At 39.7% G+C, this 16852-nt stretch overlaps 1 protein-coding gene across 6 annotated transcripts in view; it reads left to right on the top strand.

Annotated features, from left to right (window-relative positions):
* The window catches only part of ZBTB38 (zinc finger and BTB domain containing 38), an 89045-nt gene extending 80351 nt beyond the window's left edge, over positions 1-8694 (top strand). For all 6 annotated transcript variants that reach the window (XM_051983366.1, XM_051983363.1, XM_051983365.1 and 3 more), the window contains one exon: positions 1677-8694. In XM_051983366.1, coding sequence (XP_051839326.1) covers positions 1677-5618 — 3942 coding nt within the window. In that variant the 3' untranslated portion in view covers positions 5619-8694. The remainder of the gene's footprint in view (positions 1-1676) is intronic.
* The last annotated feature ends 8158 nt before the right edge of the window (positions 8695-16852 follow it).

Below are 16852 nucleotides of genomic sequence, written 5' to 3'. Positions count from 1 at the left end.
TGATTGACTTCAAGTTATTTGAAGGTAAAGGCTATTTATGTCATTCCTCATAATGCTATTCCCAGAACGCCTAACACTCTGTCTTGGACATAGCAGATAGTCATTAAATAAATGAATAAATGAATGAATGAATAATGAAACACAAAAGTCTGAATTCCAGTAACTGAAATTTGACCCAATGCATGCGCAGTCTTTTATTGATTTCCATAAAGGAATAGCAAGAAAGTCAGTTTCTCAATCTTTCTGTTATAACTAACATAAAACATTTGTTCAGAATTAAGTATAGTTTATTGCTTTTATGTTTTCAACTCTTTTCTGCCAACTCTGTAAATAAAAGCTACTCCTTGGTGATCAAAGTAACTAGAGTTTTTAAAAGATTACCAATTGCCACATAAAGGTGGAAAGAGTCCAAGGGAGGATGAAGCATTTGCTTTATCCAATGTCTGGAGGAATTTTGTTTTTGTTTTTCATCCAGTTAGTCTCTTAGGAAAGATTCCCTTTTGAGCTAGTTTTTATTCTTCTACGGACTGTGGACACATCAGAGAAATTCAATTTTGGAAAAATACAGGAAGATGATGATGAGGGAATTTAATTACAACAGATCAAACTCACCACTCCTCTCCTCCAGCCCAAATCAAAATCAACCTACTAAAGAAACTTTCCTAAAATTGGTAACGAATCCACTTAGTGAGTCTTCTAATCCTGATACTTAGTAATTACACTTTCTGATGGGAAGGAGAAATTGGGATATAATACCTAACCATTAACATTTGTTTAAGAAATAAGATAAGAGGGCTTTGCTGTTGCTGTTTACTAAATCTCTGAGATCAACAGTATAATGAGGGTGATCAAAGACAGGTGAACAACAATGTAAATAAAGCCAACCAGGAGAGGAAGCAAAACTCTGGTCAAATATGGTGGTCACTATTATTTAAAGATAAAAGATACTTCCCTCCTATCTGTCAACAACCAATAAACTGGTTTTTGGTGTTTTTTTGTTGTGGTTATTGAATTATTTTTCAGTTCTGTCAAACTCTTCAAGACTCCATTTGGGGTCTTCTTGGCAGAGACACGGGAGTGGTTTGCATTTCCTTCTGTAGCTCATTTTACAGATGAGGAAACTGAGGCAAGCAGCGTTATCCGAGGTCACATAGCTAGTAAATATCTTAGGCCAGATTTGGACTCAGGAAGATGGGTCTTCCTGACCCCAGGCCCCACTGTGCCACCTAGTTGCCATTTTAAAAAAGCTAGCATTTATGTTGTTATGTACCAGACACAGTTGCTAAACCCTTTACAATTATGATTTCATTTGATCCTCACCTATATTTTTGGTAGGTGCTGTTATTATTCCATTTTACAGATGAGGAAACTGGGGCAAACAAAATTTAAGTGACTTTACCAAGATTACACAACTAGGAAGTATTTGAAACTGGATTCAAATTCAGGTCTTCCTGACTCCAGGTCGGGGATTTTATCCAGCTACCTTCGAACTATATATCAACACACTTTTTAAAAAGGAAGATAAATTCCAGCTTAAAAAAATAAACAACAACAACCTAAACTTTCACTGATGTCTTCTGGGATAAATGCTAGAATGTATTTTTATTATTAACAGCTCAAGAAAAAATTCCCTATCTCTGAACATGCTAGTTACCATTTTCCTTTTGTCATTCCAGATGACAGTCATGTCCCACTCAAAGGACCTCAAAGATGACTTTCACAGTGACACAGTGCTCTCCATCTTAAATGAACAACGAATTCGGGGAATTTTATGTGATGTCACTATCATCGTGGAGGACACCAAATTTAAAGCCCACAGCAATGTTCTGGCAGCTTCAAGCCTTTATTTCAAAAATATATTTTGGAGTCGTACTATCTGCATTTCCAGTCACGTCCTGCAGTTGGATGACCTCAAGGCTGAAGTGTTTACAGAAATACTTAATTATATCTACAGTTCCACAGTTGTTGTGAAGAGACAGGAAACAGTGACTGATCTTGCAGCTGCAGGAAAAAAGCTGGGAATATCATTTCTGGAAGATCTTACAGATAGCAATTTCTCAAACTCTCCAGGTCCCTATGTATTTTGCATAACAGAGAAGGGTGTAGTTAAGGAAGAAAAGAATGAAAAACTATCTGATGAACCAACTATTACCAATGGACCAAGGATCACGAATGCATTTTCCATCTTTGAAACGGAAAATAACAACAATATGTTTTCTCCCCTGGACTTAAGGGCGAGTTTCAAAAAGGTCTCGGATTCAATGAGAACACCCAACTTTGGCCTAGAAAGGAATGATGGTTGCAATGAGGCTGAACCGGTCAGGACACTAGCCGAACATTCCTACGCTGTCCCATCAGCAATGGATACTTTTCAGGGTCATCCTTCGTACGAGTCTGCTGCCAGCCCATCTTTTGTGAGAAGTGAAGAGCATTGTGATGAGGGGCCAGCAAAGACACAGACATGCAGGACCCCCAAGACGCCCCCAAGACCCCAAGCTTCCAGTTCAGCGGTGGCAAAAGTAGCACCCCCTAAAGGATCCAATACAGAGGTTCATCAAGAAAAAACCCCAGAACCAGCCATTACTTCCGTTTCAGATTCTCACAAGAGTCAAGAAGACAACCATTTCCCCAGGGAAGATGAAAACCCACCTGCTAACATTCCTGAATCCACACCTCCTTCCCCTCCTCCCCCTCCTCCTCCTCCTCCTCCTTCTCTTCCTTCTCTTCCTCCACTTCCTCCTCTTCCTCCTCCTTCTCTTCCTTCTCTTTCTCCTCTTCCTCCTCTTCCTCCTCCTCCTTTGCCTCCTCTTCCTCCTCTTTCTTCTCTTCCCTCTCTTCCTTCTCTTCCTCCTCTTCCTCCTCTTCCTCCTCCTCCTCCTTCTCTTCCTTCTCTTTCTTCTCTTCCTTCTCTTCCTTCTCTTCCTTCTCTTCCTCCCCTTCCTCCTCTTCCTCCTCTTCCTCCTCCTCCTCTTCCTTCTCTTCCTCCTCCTCTTCCTCCACCTCCTTCTGTTTACGACTGCACTTTTTGCTCCAAATCATTTGAAAATCAGGCTTTACTGGAGTCCCACCTGCAGCTCCACACAAAGTCTCAGGATGCTTTCATGTGCAAATACTGCGACAAACAATTTACTACTTCCAACAGGTTGGACAAGCATGAGCAGATCTGTATGAACTCAGACCGTCCCCCTCTTGCTGTGGGAAACCAAGCGACCTTTTCAGCTCCGGATGGAAAAACTGAAGGTTCCTACAAAAGCCCTGAAATGCAGTCGGCTGACAATAAGATGGGGGAACATTCGGGCACGAGCCGGACCTTGGCAGACGTGGAGCACACGGTGAAGGTTGTGGATGGGCAGGTACTCTACACGTGTGTCGTGTGCAAGCGTAGCTACGTCACTATATCTAGCCTCCGAAGACACGCCAACGTCCACTCGTGGAGGAGAACCTACCCTTGCCACTACTGCAGCAAAGTCTTTGCTCTGGCAGAATACAGGACCAGGCATGAAATCTGGCACACTGGAGAGAGGCGGTATCAGTGCATCTTCTGCCTGGAGACTTTCATGACTTACTACATCCTCAAGAACCATCAGAAATCCTTCCATGCAATTGACCATCGGCTTCCCGTGAATAAGAAGACAGCCAACGGAGGCCTGAAGCCCAATATCTATCCTTATAAGCTTTACAGACTGCTGCCTATGAAGTGCAAAAGGGCTCCCTATAAGAGCTACAAAACTACATCCTATGAAAATCCACCAGAAAACAGCCAGCCTGCTGAGGCTACTCCGAGTTCCTGCATTATTAAGAATCCAAGAAGCTCTGAATTGACTACTTTGACTTTCCAAGACAATGTGAATATGATGTCAGATAGTACAACTGCTTTACCCACTGCCCCTTTGGGTAAAGAAACGCAGCAAGCTCCAGATTCTCAAAATGGAGCCTCATGGGGAGGAGGAGGAGAAGGAGGAGGAGGAGGAGGAGGAGAAGAGGAAGGAGGAGGAGGAGGAGGAGGGTTGCTGAGCCCTGCTAAAAATAACTTTATTCCTGCTGAGAAGCCAGTTCCTGCAGGGGGAAAAAGTCTCACTTCTGGCTCACAGGGAGGAGGTGACATGACAATTCCATCCTACAGTAATGTCAGCGAAAATGCCACGTCGGTCATCAGCTACAGCAGTTCAGCTCCATCTGTCATCGTTCACAGCAGCCGGGTTTCCTCAGTGATAATGCACAGTAATGCAGTCGCTGCCATGACGAGCAGCAATGCTATCTCTTCGAGTCCTGCTGTTAACCATTCCCCGAGAGATGACAGCAAGCACACGGAGAACCTCGGCAAAGTCCCCGGCAAGGTCAAAAGCCTGAAAGAGAAGAAAAAAGTCGCCCCCTACAACAGGGCAGAAACTCTCGAGGAGGCAAAATATGCCGCGAGTTCCGGAACTCCTTCGAGTAAAAGCACCACTAGCGCTGTTGAGGAAACCAGTAAAACTGAAACATATATCGCAAAACCCGCCTTGCCTGGAACATCAACCAACAGTAATGTTGCGCCTCTCTGCCAGATAACGGTCAAAATTGGGAACGAGGCGATCGTGAAGAGACACATTTTAGGGTCCAAACTGTTTTATAGAAGGGGGAGAAGATCCAAACATGAGACGCAGGAAGAGAATACATTTCAAGAAAGCGTAACTGAACCAAAAGAGAGAAGCCCACCCAGACGCAGCCGATCCGAATGTGTGGAAATGAGTGAAATGTTTGATGAAGGGAGTGACCAGGATTCCTCGGACAAGCCGTGGCGCCCGTATTACAATTACAAACCCAAGAAGAAATCCAAACAGTTAAAGAAGATGAAGAAGGTCAAATGGAAGAAAAGACATGGACACAGGAGCCCAAGCGGCGAAGACGTGAACTCAAGTGACATCAACTCCACCGTGAAAAAGAGCCCGAAGGAAAAAGTCATCGAAGGAGAAGAAAATAAAGAGATGCCCAATCTTCACTGTGAGCTTTGTATTGGGGATAAAGCATCTCCTGGACAGCAAGGGCAGAGCCACTGGCACCATACCACATCCAAGCCTCATATCTGTGAACTGTGCCAAAAGCAATTCCAGAGCCCTTCCAACCTCAAAATGCACATGAGATGTCACACTGGAGAGAAGCCTTACTCTTGCAAAACATGTGGAAGGTGTTTTTCAGTTCAGGGGAACTTACAGAAACACGAACGCATTCATCTTGGGGTCAAAGAATTCGTCTGTCAGTATTGCAATAAGGCGTTCACTTTAAATGAAACCCTCAAAATCCACGAAAGAATCCACACAGGTGAGAAACGCTATCGTTGTCAGTTCTGTTTGCAGAGCTTTCTGTATCTGTCCACCAAAAGGAATCATGAGCAGAAGCACATCCATGAGCATAATGGAAAGGGCTATGCCTGCTTTCAGTGCCCCAAAATTTGCAAAACAGCAGCTGCCCTGGGGATGCACCAAAAGAAACATTTGTTCAAAAGTCCCAATCCCTCGGAGAAAAAAGAGGGTGGGGGCAACGAAATCCCTAAGTCTTTGGAGAATCAACATTTCACTGACTCAGCTGGAAACAAAATGAAGGAAACCCTACATACTATGTCTGAAGATGTTCTCCTTTGATTGACTGTGGTGGGAGACCCACTAGACAATGCTTTTCTTTTTCTTTTTAGGTGACAGACAAAAATGGGTGAAGTATGTAGGAAATCCAAATTGTGTAAGTTCCTGAAACATGACACTTTTTCTTCCTATCCATAGGTTTCAGCATTAACTAGAAAAGCAAAACGCACCAGAACATAAAAACTGAGGCTTCATATTCCCCAAGTATTGTGCAGGGGTAACAGAGTCTTAGCCACGATAATTCTGCCAGTGGGTACTTTGTAATTTGAAAAAGAAAAACAATCGGCCTAATGCTCTTTCTGTTGAGCGTTGTTAGCTGCCAAACTGGCTATGAAATACTGAACTTGAATCACTTAAAAGAAGATAAAGAGTTCAGATGCCGTGAGAATGTCAAATTCACCAGTATGTTAAAAGGTGAATGAAATAAGTCATCAGTGCTTTCCCCCTCCCATCCAATTTCAATACTGTTAAAATTTTCAAAAGATAAACTCTGGATGTCGTATGAAATTCTACATGGTTGGGGAAAAATTATGAGATGAGGAGAGAAAAGCATACATTCGTCGTCTTCTTGTAAAACAAACCTTGTAAAAATAACATGCACCCCGTAGTTTTACACTGTCCAGTTAGAAAATGAAAGTGATGGAGGGAAAATAGGTCTCTAAATGAGAATTTGGGAAAAAATAATAAAGGGTATTTTGGGTATGGCCAAACACCTAACTTAAGAATACAGCGTGTGCTACTGGATAACGCTGCTCTCTTTGAAGTTATGGCTGATCCACCATGGAGATCTTGACATCCGTGATTGACGTGGTATCCCCAAAACTTGTTTTACCACACTACTGAATGTACCAGCAGCTACTTAAACTGCTCGGGATAGCTTGTGAATATCTCATCTGAGATGAAGAAGGGTCAGATTTGGCTGGACACGTGTGCGGTTTTCCAGGGACCATTCAAATCTCAGGCTACCATTCCAAGGCCGGCCCCTCCAGTCTCAAGAGCTCAAACGAAATGTGACTTCCCCAGCTCCCCAGCTCCGCCAGCCAATTAACTGAAATGCTGAAAGACGAGCTCCTGGTAGTTGAACTTCCAAGCTTTCGATTGTGCCTCAAGGTCCAGTCCGTTCCACCATGGGCCTTCTTGTGGAAAGACTAGGGAGTCTACGTGAGCTACTTGGCAAGGATGAGATACTTGGGGAAACTGGAATTTCTATCTCCACGGGTCCACCTGGATCGGCCAGAGGAAGCGAAACAATCTCCTAAATCCAAGCGTTAGCGCTATTTGACTCCTGGACCATGTGTGCAAAGGTGGGATGTTGAAGGATGAAAGAGGCTTTCTGCTCCCCTACTTCTCTGACTTCTGTGAAATTGAACCACCGATCCAGATGCCTCTTTTCAGTCTTAGGTAACAGATACCCTGCCAGAGACCTCTGTGTGTCCCCTAACATCATTTCCAGCTGACGAGCACCCTTAATGTTTTTCCCCCAAAGACTGACTAGTTGCTGCACGTGGTTGTTATATTAAAGAGGTTCACGTCGTTTCTTCCCCAGACGGTTCTGACTTTCTGCACCTGCCAGAGAGAGGATACATTCCTAACTTGTCCCTTCACATAAAAGCCACATCTGGAAGCCATCATCCAAAAGCTCCAGGGGTGCCCTGCAATCCCTGAAATCATTTGGGAGTACATGGGGCCCTCTGGGATGGTATCTGGCACTGTCATCTGCAGGACGATCGCCTTCATCCTACTCTGAAGTCTTTTGAAGAGGACTTTTGTTACATTGAGCAGGCAAGAACGCATCTTAAAAATCCAGAAAAGGACGGGATGGAAGCTGACCTTTCATTTTGTAGTGCTTTGCTATTAACCACAATACTGCAGCCTCATTAACCTCCTGTTTCCACTTTCACTTTCATGCAGTATTATAAAGGGCAAAATACAAGTGAATTTACGTGTTCTTTTATACATAACATACATGCACTAGTCATTTACTTTGGGTTTTGTTTTAAAAGTTTTGTAAGAGACTGAGCTAAAAAGTCTTTGTTGAAATAATACCTACAGTATTGGATAGTTAATCCTGTGGTCCACTGATTCATGCTACCCTAGATGAGGGCTATGTGTCCAGGACAAGTATTTTATTTCATTAGTTCCTTTGGCTTCAGACAATGCAAGTTGTGAAGTCACTATTATCAGTAGTGAATTCTTCCAGTCTGCACATGTGGGATATTTTCTAAGTGGACTTGTACGCTGATAATTCTAGACCAAAGTAAATATGGCAGAATATTTATACATGAAAAGATAATTTTACAGATATTTTCTATAATTGTATCATTCGTAAATAAAAATAAAAATAAAAATGCTGATAGCTTGTGTTCGTTTTGGGGGAGGGTTGTATATTTTGATTAAAAAAAAAAAACAAAACCACACAAAAAAAAAACCTTGACTTTGTAATTCTGTATATTCTATACAGTTTCTAGCAGAGCAGTTTTAAGACAGCATCTTAATGTTTATAGTCAATTGTGGAAAACTTATTCTAAGTCCTATGTTAAAGTAATGAGTCGAGTACCAATGACCAAATTAGAACTGACGTAAATGTAAACAATGAACATATCGTATGCTGTACATGATAGACAGTCACTTGCAATGTTATAGCATCTGTATTTTGTTTAGAAAATATTATTAAATGCAGATGTAAAGGGTTGGAAAAGTCTAATTTTATTTTTAGAAAGAATGAATATAAATTTGGTTTTGCTTGATTAAAAGCTGGCTTATTCTGATTTTTAGTCTCTCTTCAAATATCTCTGAATGGTTCTTTTGCACCAGCAGGCACTATGCTTTTACAGACTGATGTTGAACATTTGACTCACCCGCTGTATTTCTGTTTCCTCGTTTGTTCATGCACAGTGAAACGGCAACATGGCAGTGACCTTCCAGAATAGGACTAAGGAGGAACATGGCATTTTTAGGAGATGGCACCATGAAAGACAAAATACTCTGGTATTTTGGTTAATTTTGAAGTATGGTCCATTGCACAGAGGTGTTTGATAAATGTTGGAATGAATGAATAAATGAAGATGCTAATACACGATTATTATTAAGTTAGTCTTTATGTTGATGGGTATGGTGGGGGTGGCAGGGTTTGAAATTCTCAGTGATTCTACTTTGCCTGATTCATCAAATGACATACACATAGTTCCTTATTCACTCCTCTTCCATGTTTGGATCAGATCGAACAAATCAGTTATGAAGTTTTTTTCCAAATTTTGTATCCATACATGAAGATTTTATAAATCATTTGAATAAGTGCATTGTTTGTTTTAAAAAGAACTTTGTCAACACTTCCTTAATCATTCTGGGTTTTAAAAAGAAATCATTCTGAGGTTTTTATTTCTCTTGCTTGTGTTCCTCTTCTACATCATAGATAATAGCCCTATATAGTTCTGCTTTCTATATCTCCGTAACTCCTAAAAAGCATGAAATCCACCTCATTTTCTTATCTGAAAGTCCCTCATCTCCGGCTATTCCGGTTGTCTGCACTGCCTTCCTTCCAGAGGAGGGCAAGCAGAGCAATGAATAAATCCACTGACTTGGTATGCATTTATTTGCTCAAGATAGATTTAAATAATTAAGAAAAAAAGTTGTTATAATAGCAATATGATATGTAAACATCTGATTTGACAATTAGGTCTATTAATGACTTTTTATGATGCATTTAATAATGCTTTACAATTTTTGCAGTACCCTGAGTATTTCAAAGCTTTTAATTGAATGGAGAAAAATGGAATGGAATCAGAAATTTCTGATAGATATAATTATCTGATTGGTCTTTTGTTGGTGTAAATAATTTTCCATTAGACAATTCCCTTTACTAATGTTGATTGATACCTTCTCTACATCATCTAGTATTAGAAAGTTGCTAAGAGGGTTTTTTTTTTTAATCTAGGGTCACACAACCAATATCTCAGAAGTGAGACCCCAACTCTAAGAACAATTGTCTAGTCATTTAATCACAGGACTTCAATCACTGATTTAAATAATTTTGAAAAAAATAATTAATTATCATGCTTTTACTTTCATGCTCTACCATGGTGGGAAAATAGTACCCCTGGATTCTCAGAGGCTATGTCCACAGAACCCAAGTCCTGCCAGGTTGTTCATCTTGAAAAAGATTGAAAAGACAAAATCTGTTGTCTAAGAACCAGCCCTGCTAAGTTCAAAGATCATTCACTAGTAGCTGGACATTAGAGAATTTTTTTTTAATCCATAGAAACCCATGAAAAACATCCACAAATATGTGAATCATCTTTGATCTACATCAATAGAGGGAAAAACCACTTATATCACTTTTTGAAGTTTCATAAAACAATTATACTATGTGCAAGGAAGAGAGGATCCTGTGTGTACTGGATACTAGAGAATGGATTTTTTTTTAACCATAGAAACCCATGAAAAACATCCACAGATATGTTCCCTTTGATCTACATCAGTAGAGGAAAAAACCACTCGTGTAGCTTTCTGAGGTTTCACAAAATAATTATGCTATGTTCAAGGAAAAGAATCACCTGGGTGGTGATGATTGAGAAGTCAGGGGGACATGGATTCAAATTTTGCCTTAGACATATACCTGTGACCACGGTCAAATCTTTCATCCTCTTGGTGCCTCCAGACAACTCTTTAAGATTTCAGTTCCATTCAGTAGCTGTTCTGTTTAAGTGGAAGGAATTTCCATATAGCCCAGTCCCTAGTCTGATGCAATCCTGAATCTGGGACAGACCCCCAAAACACAAGATTGACTGCTAACACTACAAGGATTTAAAAATAAGGATCTGCCAATCCAATAGTAAGTAGAAATAATTTTATATAATTAATATCAGATATTGATATCCTTATTAGGTGAGGAAAAAATGCTGATAAATCAAGCTGTGTTTTATCTACCTTAAAAAGTGCTCTTTCAACATTTATCATTTGAATTCATAAGAATCTTGTGAGGTTTTATTAATGAAGAAACCAATGTAAAGAGGATTGAGGTTCCCAAAGGCACAAAAGGAGCTAGTCACCAACTTCAGAAACATGAATGGTACAAATTGGCCTCTTTTAGGGGTCCTCTGAATCAAGACTTCTTTTGTGGTGGACCTAGAAAAGTGCTCTGATCAGTCTTTTAAAACAGGGGCCTTCAATACCTTTTTTCTTTATTTCGTGATCTTGAGCAAGTGAATTCATTTTTCAGTGTCCTAGGAAACTCTCCTTATAAGTTTTATGAGAAATATGAGTGATATGGATAAAGGGATTTTTCTATACCAGAAGTCCCAGAATAAAGGGATTTTTCCAAACCAAGATTTCCATACACAAGAGGAAAATAAACATGAGCCCATTTCTATAACATTTTAAGGAATATAGAGCACTTTCCCCACAACAATTGTGTGAAGTAATCTGTAAGTATTATTCCCATTTAACAAGAAACGGCTTCAGAGAGGTTAAGTGATTTGCCCTCAAACATATAGCTATATAAGAACTAGAATTTGAATCTAGATCACCTGACACTGGGTCATTATGTCCAGCCCTCACTGCAATGACCCATACTACCAAGCCAGAAAGTAGTACTTGAGAAACCAGCCTAGGGGATACTCTTGCTGACTAAATGGTCACCCTGGCCTAATGTTTTGGGGCATGAAAAGCCTGGACAGCTACCTCTCATACAATGCCCATCCCTTCTCAGGCCTGAAATCAGAGCTTTTATAATTTTATGTAATGAAGCTTCTCTCAACCACAGACCACAAATTGGAATTTTGCAAAGTTTGCAACCTCGACTTCATTTTTAGAACCAGAAACTGAACATGCAAACTTATGCCAGGGATTGCATTTTTTTTAAGAAGATCAATACTTAGATCCTTCCTTGAGTTCTCATTTAACCCTGCCTAGAGTGGCCCACCTTTGACATCTGTGGATTCTTCATTCATGGAAAGAATGACCATGGAGGACCCTGCCCTTCACTCCAGAGGCAGATTCAATAATCCTTCATGAATCCTCCCTTTATGCCATTTAGTATTCTATTTGAGGCTGCTTAAGAAAACGTGTCCCAATCTTAGTACAATTTCAAAAGCTCAAATAACTTTCTTCTTCCCTTTTCCAGTTCATTCAGATTGACAGTTTCCACCAATAACACTGGATAGAAACAAGTTCATCTGCACATCTACACATGTGTTTATTCTATTTGAGCTTTTCAGGAATTCAGTGCATCATAAAATCAGGAAGGGACTATCCATACTAAAAGAAATCTGACTTACGCAGTTTAGAAAATTTGACAAGGACTGAAATAAATAAGGATTTCTAATGAATTTTCATTTTGCCAGAAATGTCAACTAATCAAAGACTTCCATTTTATTATTTCAGGGCTTACCATCAATTTGAAACAATTTGAGACAAAAAAATTCCAGAAAGGTCCCCTTTATCAACTTCATTAATGGCAAAATAATAAAATCAAAAAAATCAAGAAGTCTGTGTGACTTCTTCCAAACCACTTCATCTCTTTGGGCTTTAACTTCCTGGCCTGTAAGGGAAGTCAGTCAGACCAGCCCTCATTCTAAAGTTCCTTCTGGCTCTTGGTTTATGAAACTGTGACCTCCTATTGAGAGCTGATTAGCAGTAGTGCTCTCAACTGCTTCATACCAAATCACCACCCAAGAGGAATACCCACACCCCCACACACTCACACACACATATACATATACAAGTGTGTGTATGTGTGTACATAAATGGTTTCAGTTTTGTCTGTTTGGCTTTTCCCACAAAATGAAAGCCACAAGTGCTATTAAAAGCCAGCAAAGCTCAAAAATGCACCAAGAACTTTTGGGCCATTCCATCAAGACATTTGGGAGTGCAAATGCCCTATCCAACTATTAAAGCTATCTGTGAAATAGTAGGACTACAAAACAAGAAATTGATCTTTGAAAAATTTCCTCTTTGTGTTTCTGTTTTGGATTTTATTGCCAAGGACAACATTATGTTAATAGCCTTCAGTTCAGCTTGGTGAATTTAGCAGAATAATATGATAACATCTCATTTACACAATGATTTAATATTTACAATGTATTTTTCCTCACACTGATGTTGTGTGTAAAATATTGTCATCCTCATTTTATAGGTAAGGAAACCGAGACTTGACAATTCACAATCCTTTGTAGTTTATTCTGAGAGCCAGGAGGGGCAGGCTCAGGGAGCAGGGTGGTAGAGTACTGGTATTAGTGAGGAATGATTGTTATAGTTTAAGTGTGATAAAAGACAGCAAAAAAGTTGAGAATCGGCAGTAGAGAATGTCATGCAAAGTCAGGGAGGAGAGAGCATCCAGAGGGAAAGGAATCACAAGTGTTAAAAGCTAAAGAGAAGTTAGGATAAGGATTGAACAATCAACAGATCATTGGTTATTTGAAGAGTATCAGTTTCTGTTGAATCCTGAGGTCAGAAATCAGGTTACAGTAGGTTTACAGGAGAAGAAGAAGAGAGAAAATGACATTTCAAATTTTCAAATAAGACTTACAAACAAAAAAATGGACCCAGACTTCCTTCAATTGTGGGATCCAATGAAAGTTACCCCATGTACAAGGCATATTTTAGGTTAATATCCATTCAATCACTCTCCCCCCACACACAAATGTTTTCCTTTAACCAGTCCAACAAGAGGGCACGTTTATTTCCAAGCAGATGACAAATTATGAAACATCATAGTAAAGTACATGATAAAAATTCCCCTTATGCAAAGAGAGAATCTCCCACAGATCATGACACTATGGTGGGAAAGGAAACATTCAGAAAGAAAATATCTGGCTACGGTACCCACCCGTATGAACAGGGAGTATCAAAATAGCACCTGAAATATAATAAGCACTTAATAAATGTACAGCCAGGGAAACTCATGTTTCCTGGGCTTCTTATAGGGAATCTGCTCTGCCTCTGATGTTGCTGCTGCTAATTCTTCTGCATGGTGCCATGTCATCAGGGTGGTCCAGTGATGAAGATGCTCCGGGTGCCCAAATGGAGTGACCGCTGCCACCCATTGGTCTTCCACTGAATTGCCACTCGCTACTGTACAATGTTCTTTCCAGATTGTCATTCACACTATTCAAAGTGCTTCAACTTAAATTATTCCTTTATTGCAGCAAACCAACAATAACCCAGTCTTAAAGAGTGCTGTAAGATTTACAAACCTGGGATACAGGTAGTACCAGGGTTAGTAGTCTCAGAGAATTTAAATAAATAACAATGTCTCTCAGCTTCAAGGTTCAGCTTTCTCTGATATCCCCTTGCTTTCCCTTACTACAGCTAAAATCCCATAATAACTAATACCTAGTCATCCGAGGTTCTCTCTAAACCAAATAGCATATGGCTTCTCTGGTGACTGACGGTCATTGTGATTTCTTGATCTGGCTACAACCCATTTTTTTCCCCAACAGATGAATAGATATGGCAAATGATTTCTTTGGTTTCTTCCCTTCTAAAGGTCACTGCCATGAATAAGAAGGCTTTCATTGTGTGCTTATTACACAGCAATTTTTACATGTTCATTCACTGTTAATACTAATCTCTTTTACTCTCTTTCATTCCCACATCAAACATCATTAACACCTCCCAGTAACAATCCAGGGAAATGCTGTGTTCCAAGATCTTGTACAAGGAAAGACATTGTGGCCAAAGATATAAACATGCATTTTTTTCTCTATTGAAAGGGTGAGTAACTTTACTCCTCTTGGTGCCACTGGTGTTGCACCTAGAACAGAGATTCTTTATCTTTTTTGCCAGTCATGGACCTCCTTGACAATCCGGTGAAATCTATGGACCCCTTCTCAGAATAATATTTTTAAATGCACAAAATCCAGGAAAGAAATAAAGAAAACTATATTGAAATATAGCTAAAAATTTTCCAAATTCATGGATTCTTGAAATTTATCTACAGACTCCAAGTTAAAAACTTGTTAAGTTCTTAAGTTAAGAGCCAGGGGGCAGGGGTAGCTAGGTGGCACCTAGATAGAGCACCAGCCCTGAAGTCAGGAGGACCCGAGTTCCGAGTTCAAATTTAATCCCAATTGACTCAGGAAAAAAAAAAGCCAGGGGGCTCCTGAACATTGTTAGTGGTACTCAGTAACTCCCTGCCTTACTTTTTTTTTTCCTGCTTCTTCCTAGAGTGCAAGGAAAATAGGTGATTTTATTTGGTTAAGGGATAACTGCAGAATGAAACCATCTAGGGCAGTTATCTGAGAGTCAAGGCTAAGGTGGCAGAATGAGGGATCTTTAAGCTGCTTTCCTTTTCATTACCTCCAACCATCAAAAAATAAGTTTTACAAAGTAAGAAAAACAGCAACAATGATAATAAGAAGAACATAATGTATATAACAACAAAAATAAAAACAACATTCAAAGGCAGTCAGACTAATTAATTAAAATGATCATTGCCAAAGAAACCCACCTTCCTTTGTTCAGTAAAGAGGCAGGTGACTGATTACAAAAGTGAAATGCTGTATGAGCTGGAAGATGCAGCCAATATGTTTGTTGCTTTTACTGAAATTTTTTTATTTGTTATAAGAAAGAATTCAAAGGAGAGAGAGCAAACTTAGTGGGAAATGGCTAATATAAAAAAATGGCAACAATAAAATTCAAAAAAGAAAAAAAAATCCTTTGGGATGGAAATTGGGGCAGACCAGATTCCGACCTACAATTATTGCATTAAGAAATTGCAATCAAGTCACTTAATTTTTCTGAATTTCATTTTCCTTGATTAAATTCAACCTACATATATTAAGTACCCAGGACATAGAAGACATTGTACTTGCTGTTGAGAAGATGAAGACTTAAATGAAATAGTTTCTGCTCTAAAGGAGCCCACGTTCTGGAGGAGATTGGCAACTTGATTGATGAGCAAGTGAAAGAAAGACAATTGTGAAGTATGTTTCTGAGATTGAACATCTGGGTAACTGGAAGGATGATGAAGTCCTCAATAGAAATGGGAACGTTTGGTGTAGGAGACTTTTAGAGTAGGGTAATCAGTTCCATCTGGAATACATTGACTTTGAGATTCCAATGATCCGTCCAGATGGAAGTATACATTAGAGAGTTGATATTGCGTGACTAGAGTTCAGAAGAGAGTTTAGGACCAGAGAGGCTTGCAAAGCATTTTCCTAGAGATGATTCTTGAACCTACAGACAAAAGGGCTAGGTAGATAGCACCCTTCTCCTCTTTTGTCCATCCCCCCCAAGTCAGGAAGATTTTCAGATCTGGCCTCAGATACTTACTAGGTATGTGATTCTGGGCAAGTTGTTAACCTATTTGCCTCAGTTTCCTCAACTGTAAAATAGCTGGAGAAGGAAATGCCAAACCATTCTAGTATCTTTGTCAAGAAAACCCCAAATAGCATCACAAAGTGTTGAATACTACTGAAAAAACTCCCTGAACAATAATAAAAAAATAGTAAAGGGGAAGATCAGTTCTGAGCCTTAATAAATTAAGAAGATAGGAAATGGGAGTATGCTGGTAAATTATTAACAGCCAACTCTCCAGGAAGGGAAAAGTATCCACAGCACACTTTTAAACTCAATCCACATTATTAACATTTTTCCAAATTAAATAACATTTAGCTTAGACAATCAACAAAACAACAAAATAAGCAGAGTTTTGTAGAGTTGGTTGATTTCTAAGATGTAAGTACATTGAAAATTGAGACAATTGGCTCTCTCTAGCTGGTTGGAGCTGCTTCCTGCTCACTTCTGAATAAAGAGGATAAAGATCAGAAAGGTATAAGCAAACAGTATCACAGAAGCCAAGGGATGAGATCAACTGTATCTACAAAAGCTTCCTTTTGGGAAGTCGACACACACACACACACACACCCACTCTGATTTCATCAACTGGTGGCTTGAATATGACACCACTTTGTGGACAAATTACAAATTACACTCTCCTGCTTCATTTCTTTGTACACCTGCAGAAAACAGGGGGGAAAAACCCACCTTAATGTGGATTACTGATGCTTCAGAGCATGAATTGTCTTTTGGGACAACTACCTAAGGTAAACACAATCAATATCATTATTTGGCGCTCAATCATCCCTTAGGCTCCTGAGGTACAGAGCAATTTCTGATCCCTGAATTTCCATTTTCAGAGGACTTCTTTAGAGCTAGACAATGTCTGGGGTGGGATCTCTCCTACCGAGAATAGACATAGCATATTTAACACATAAATTCCACCTCTGTTCAGGTAA

This window comes from Antechinus flavipes, chromosome 3 (genome assembly GCF_016432865.1).
Source record: "Antechinus flavipes isolate AdamAnt ecotype Samford, QLD, Australia chromosome 3, AdamAnt_v2, whole genome shotgun sequence".
Lineage (NCBI taxonomy): Eukaryota > Metazoa > Chordata > Mammalia > Dasyuromorphia > Dasyuridae > Antechinus > Antechinus flavipes.
Note: the sequence above shows the minus strand (reverse complement) of the source record. Positions and strands in the feature narration are given on the sequence as shown.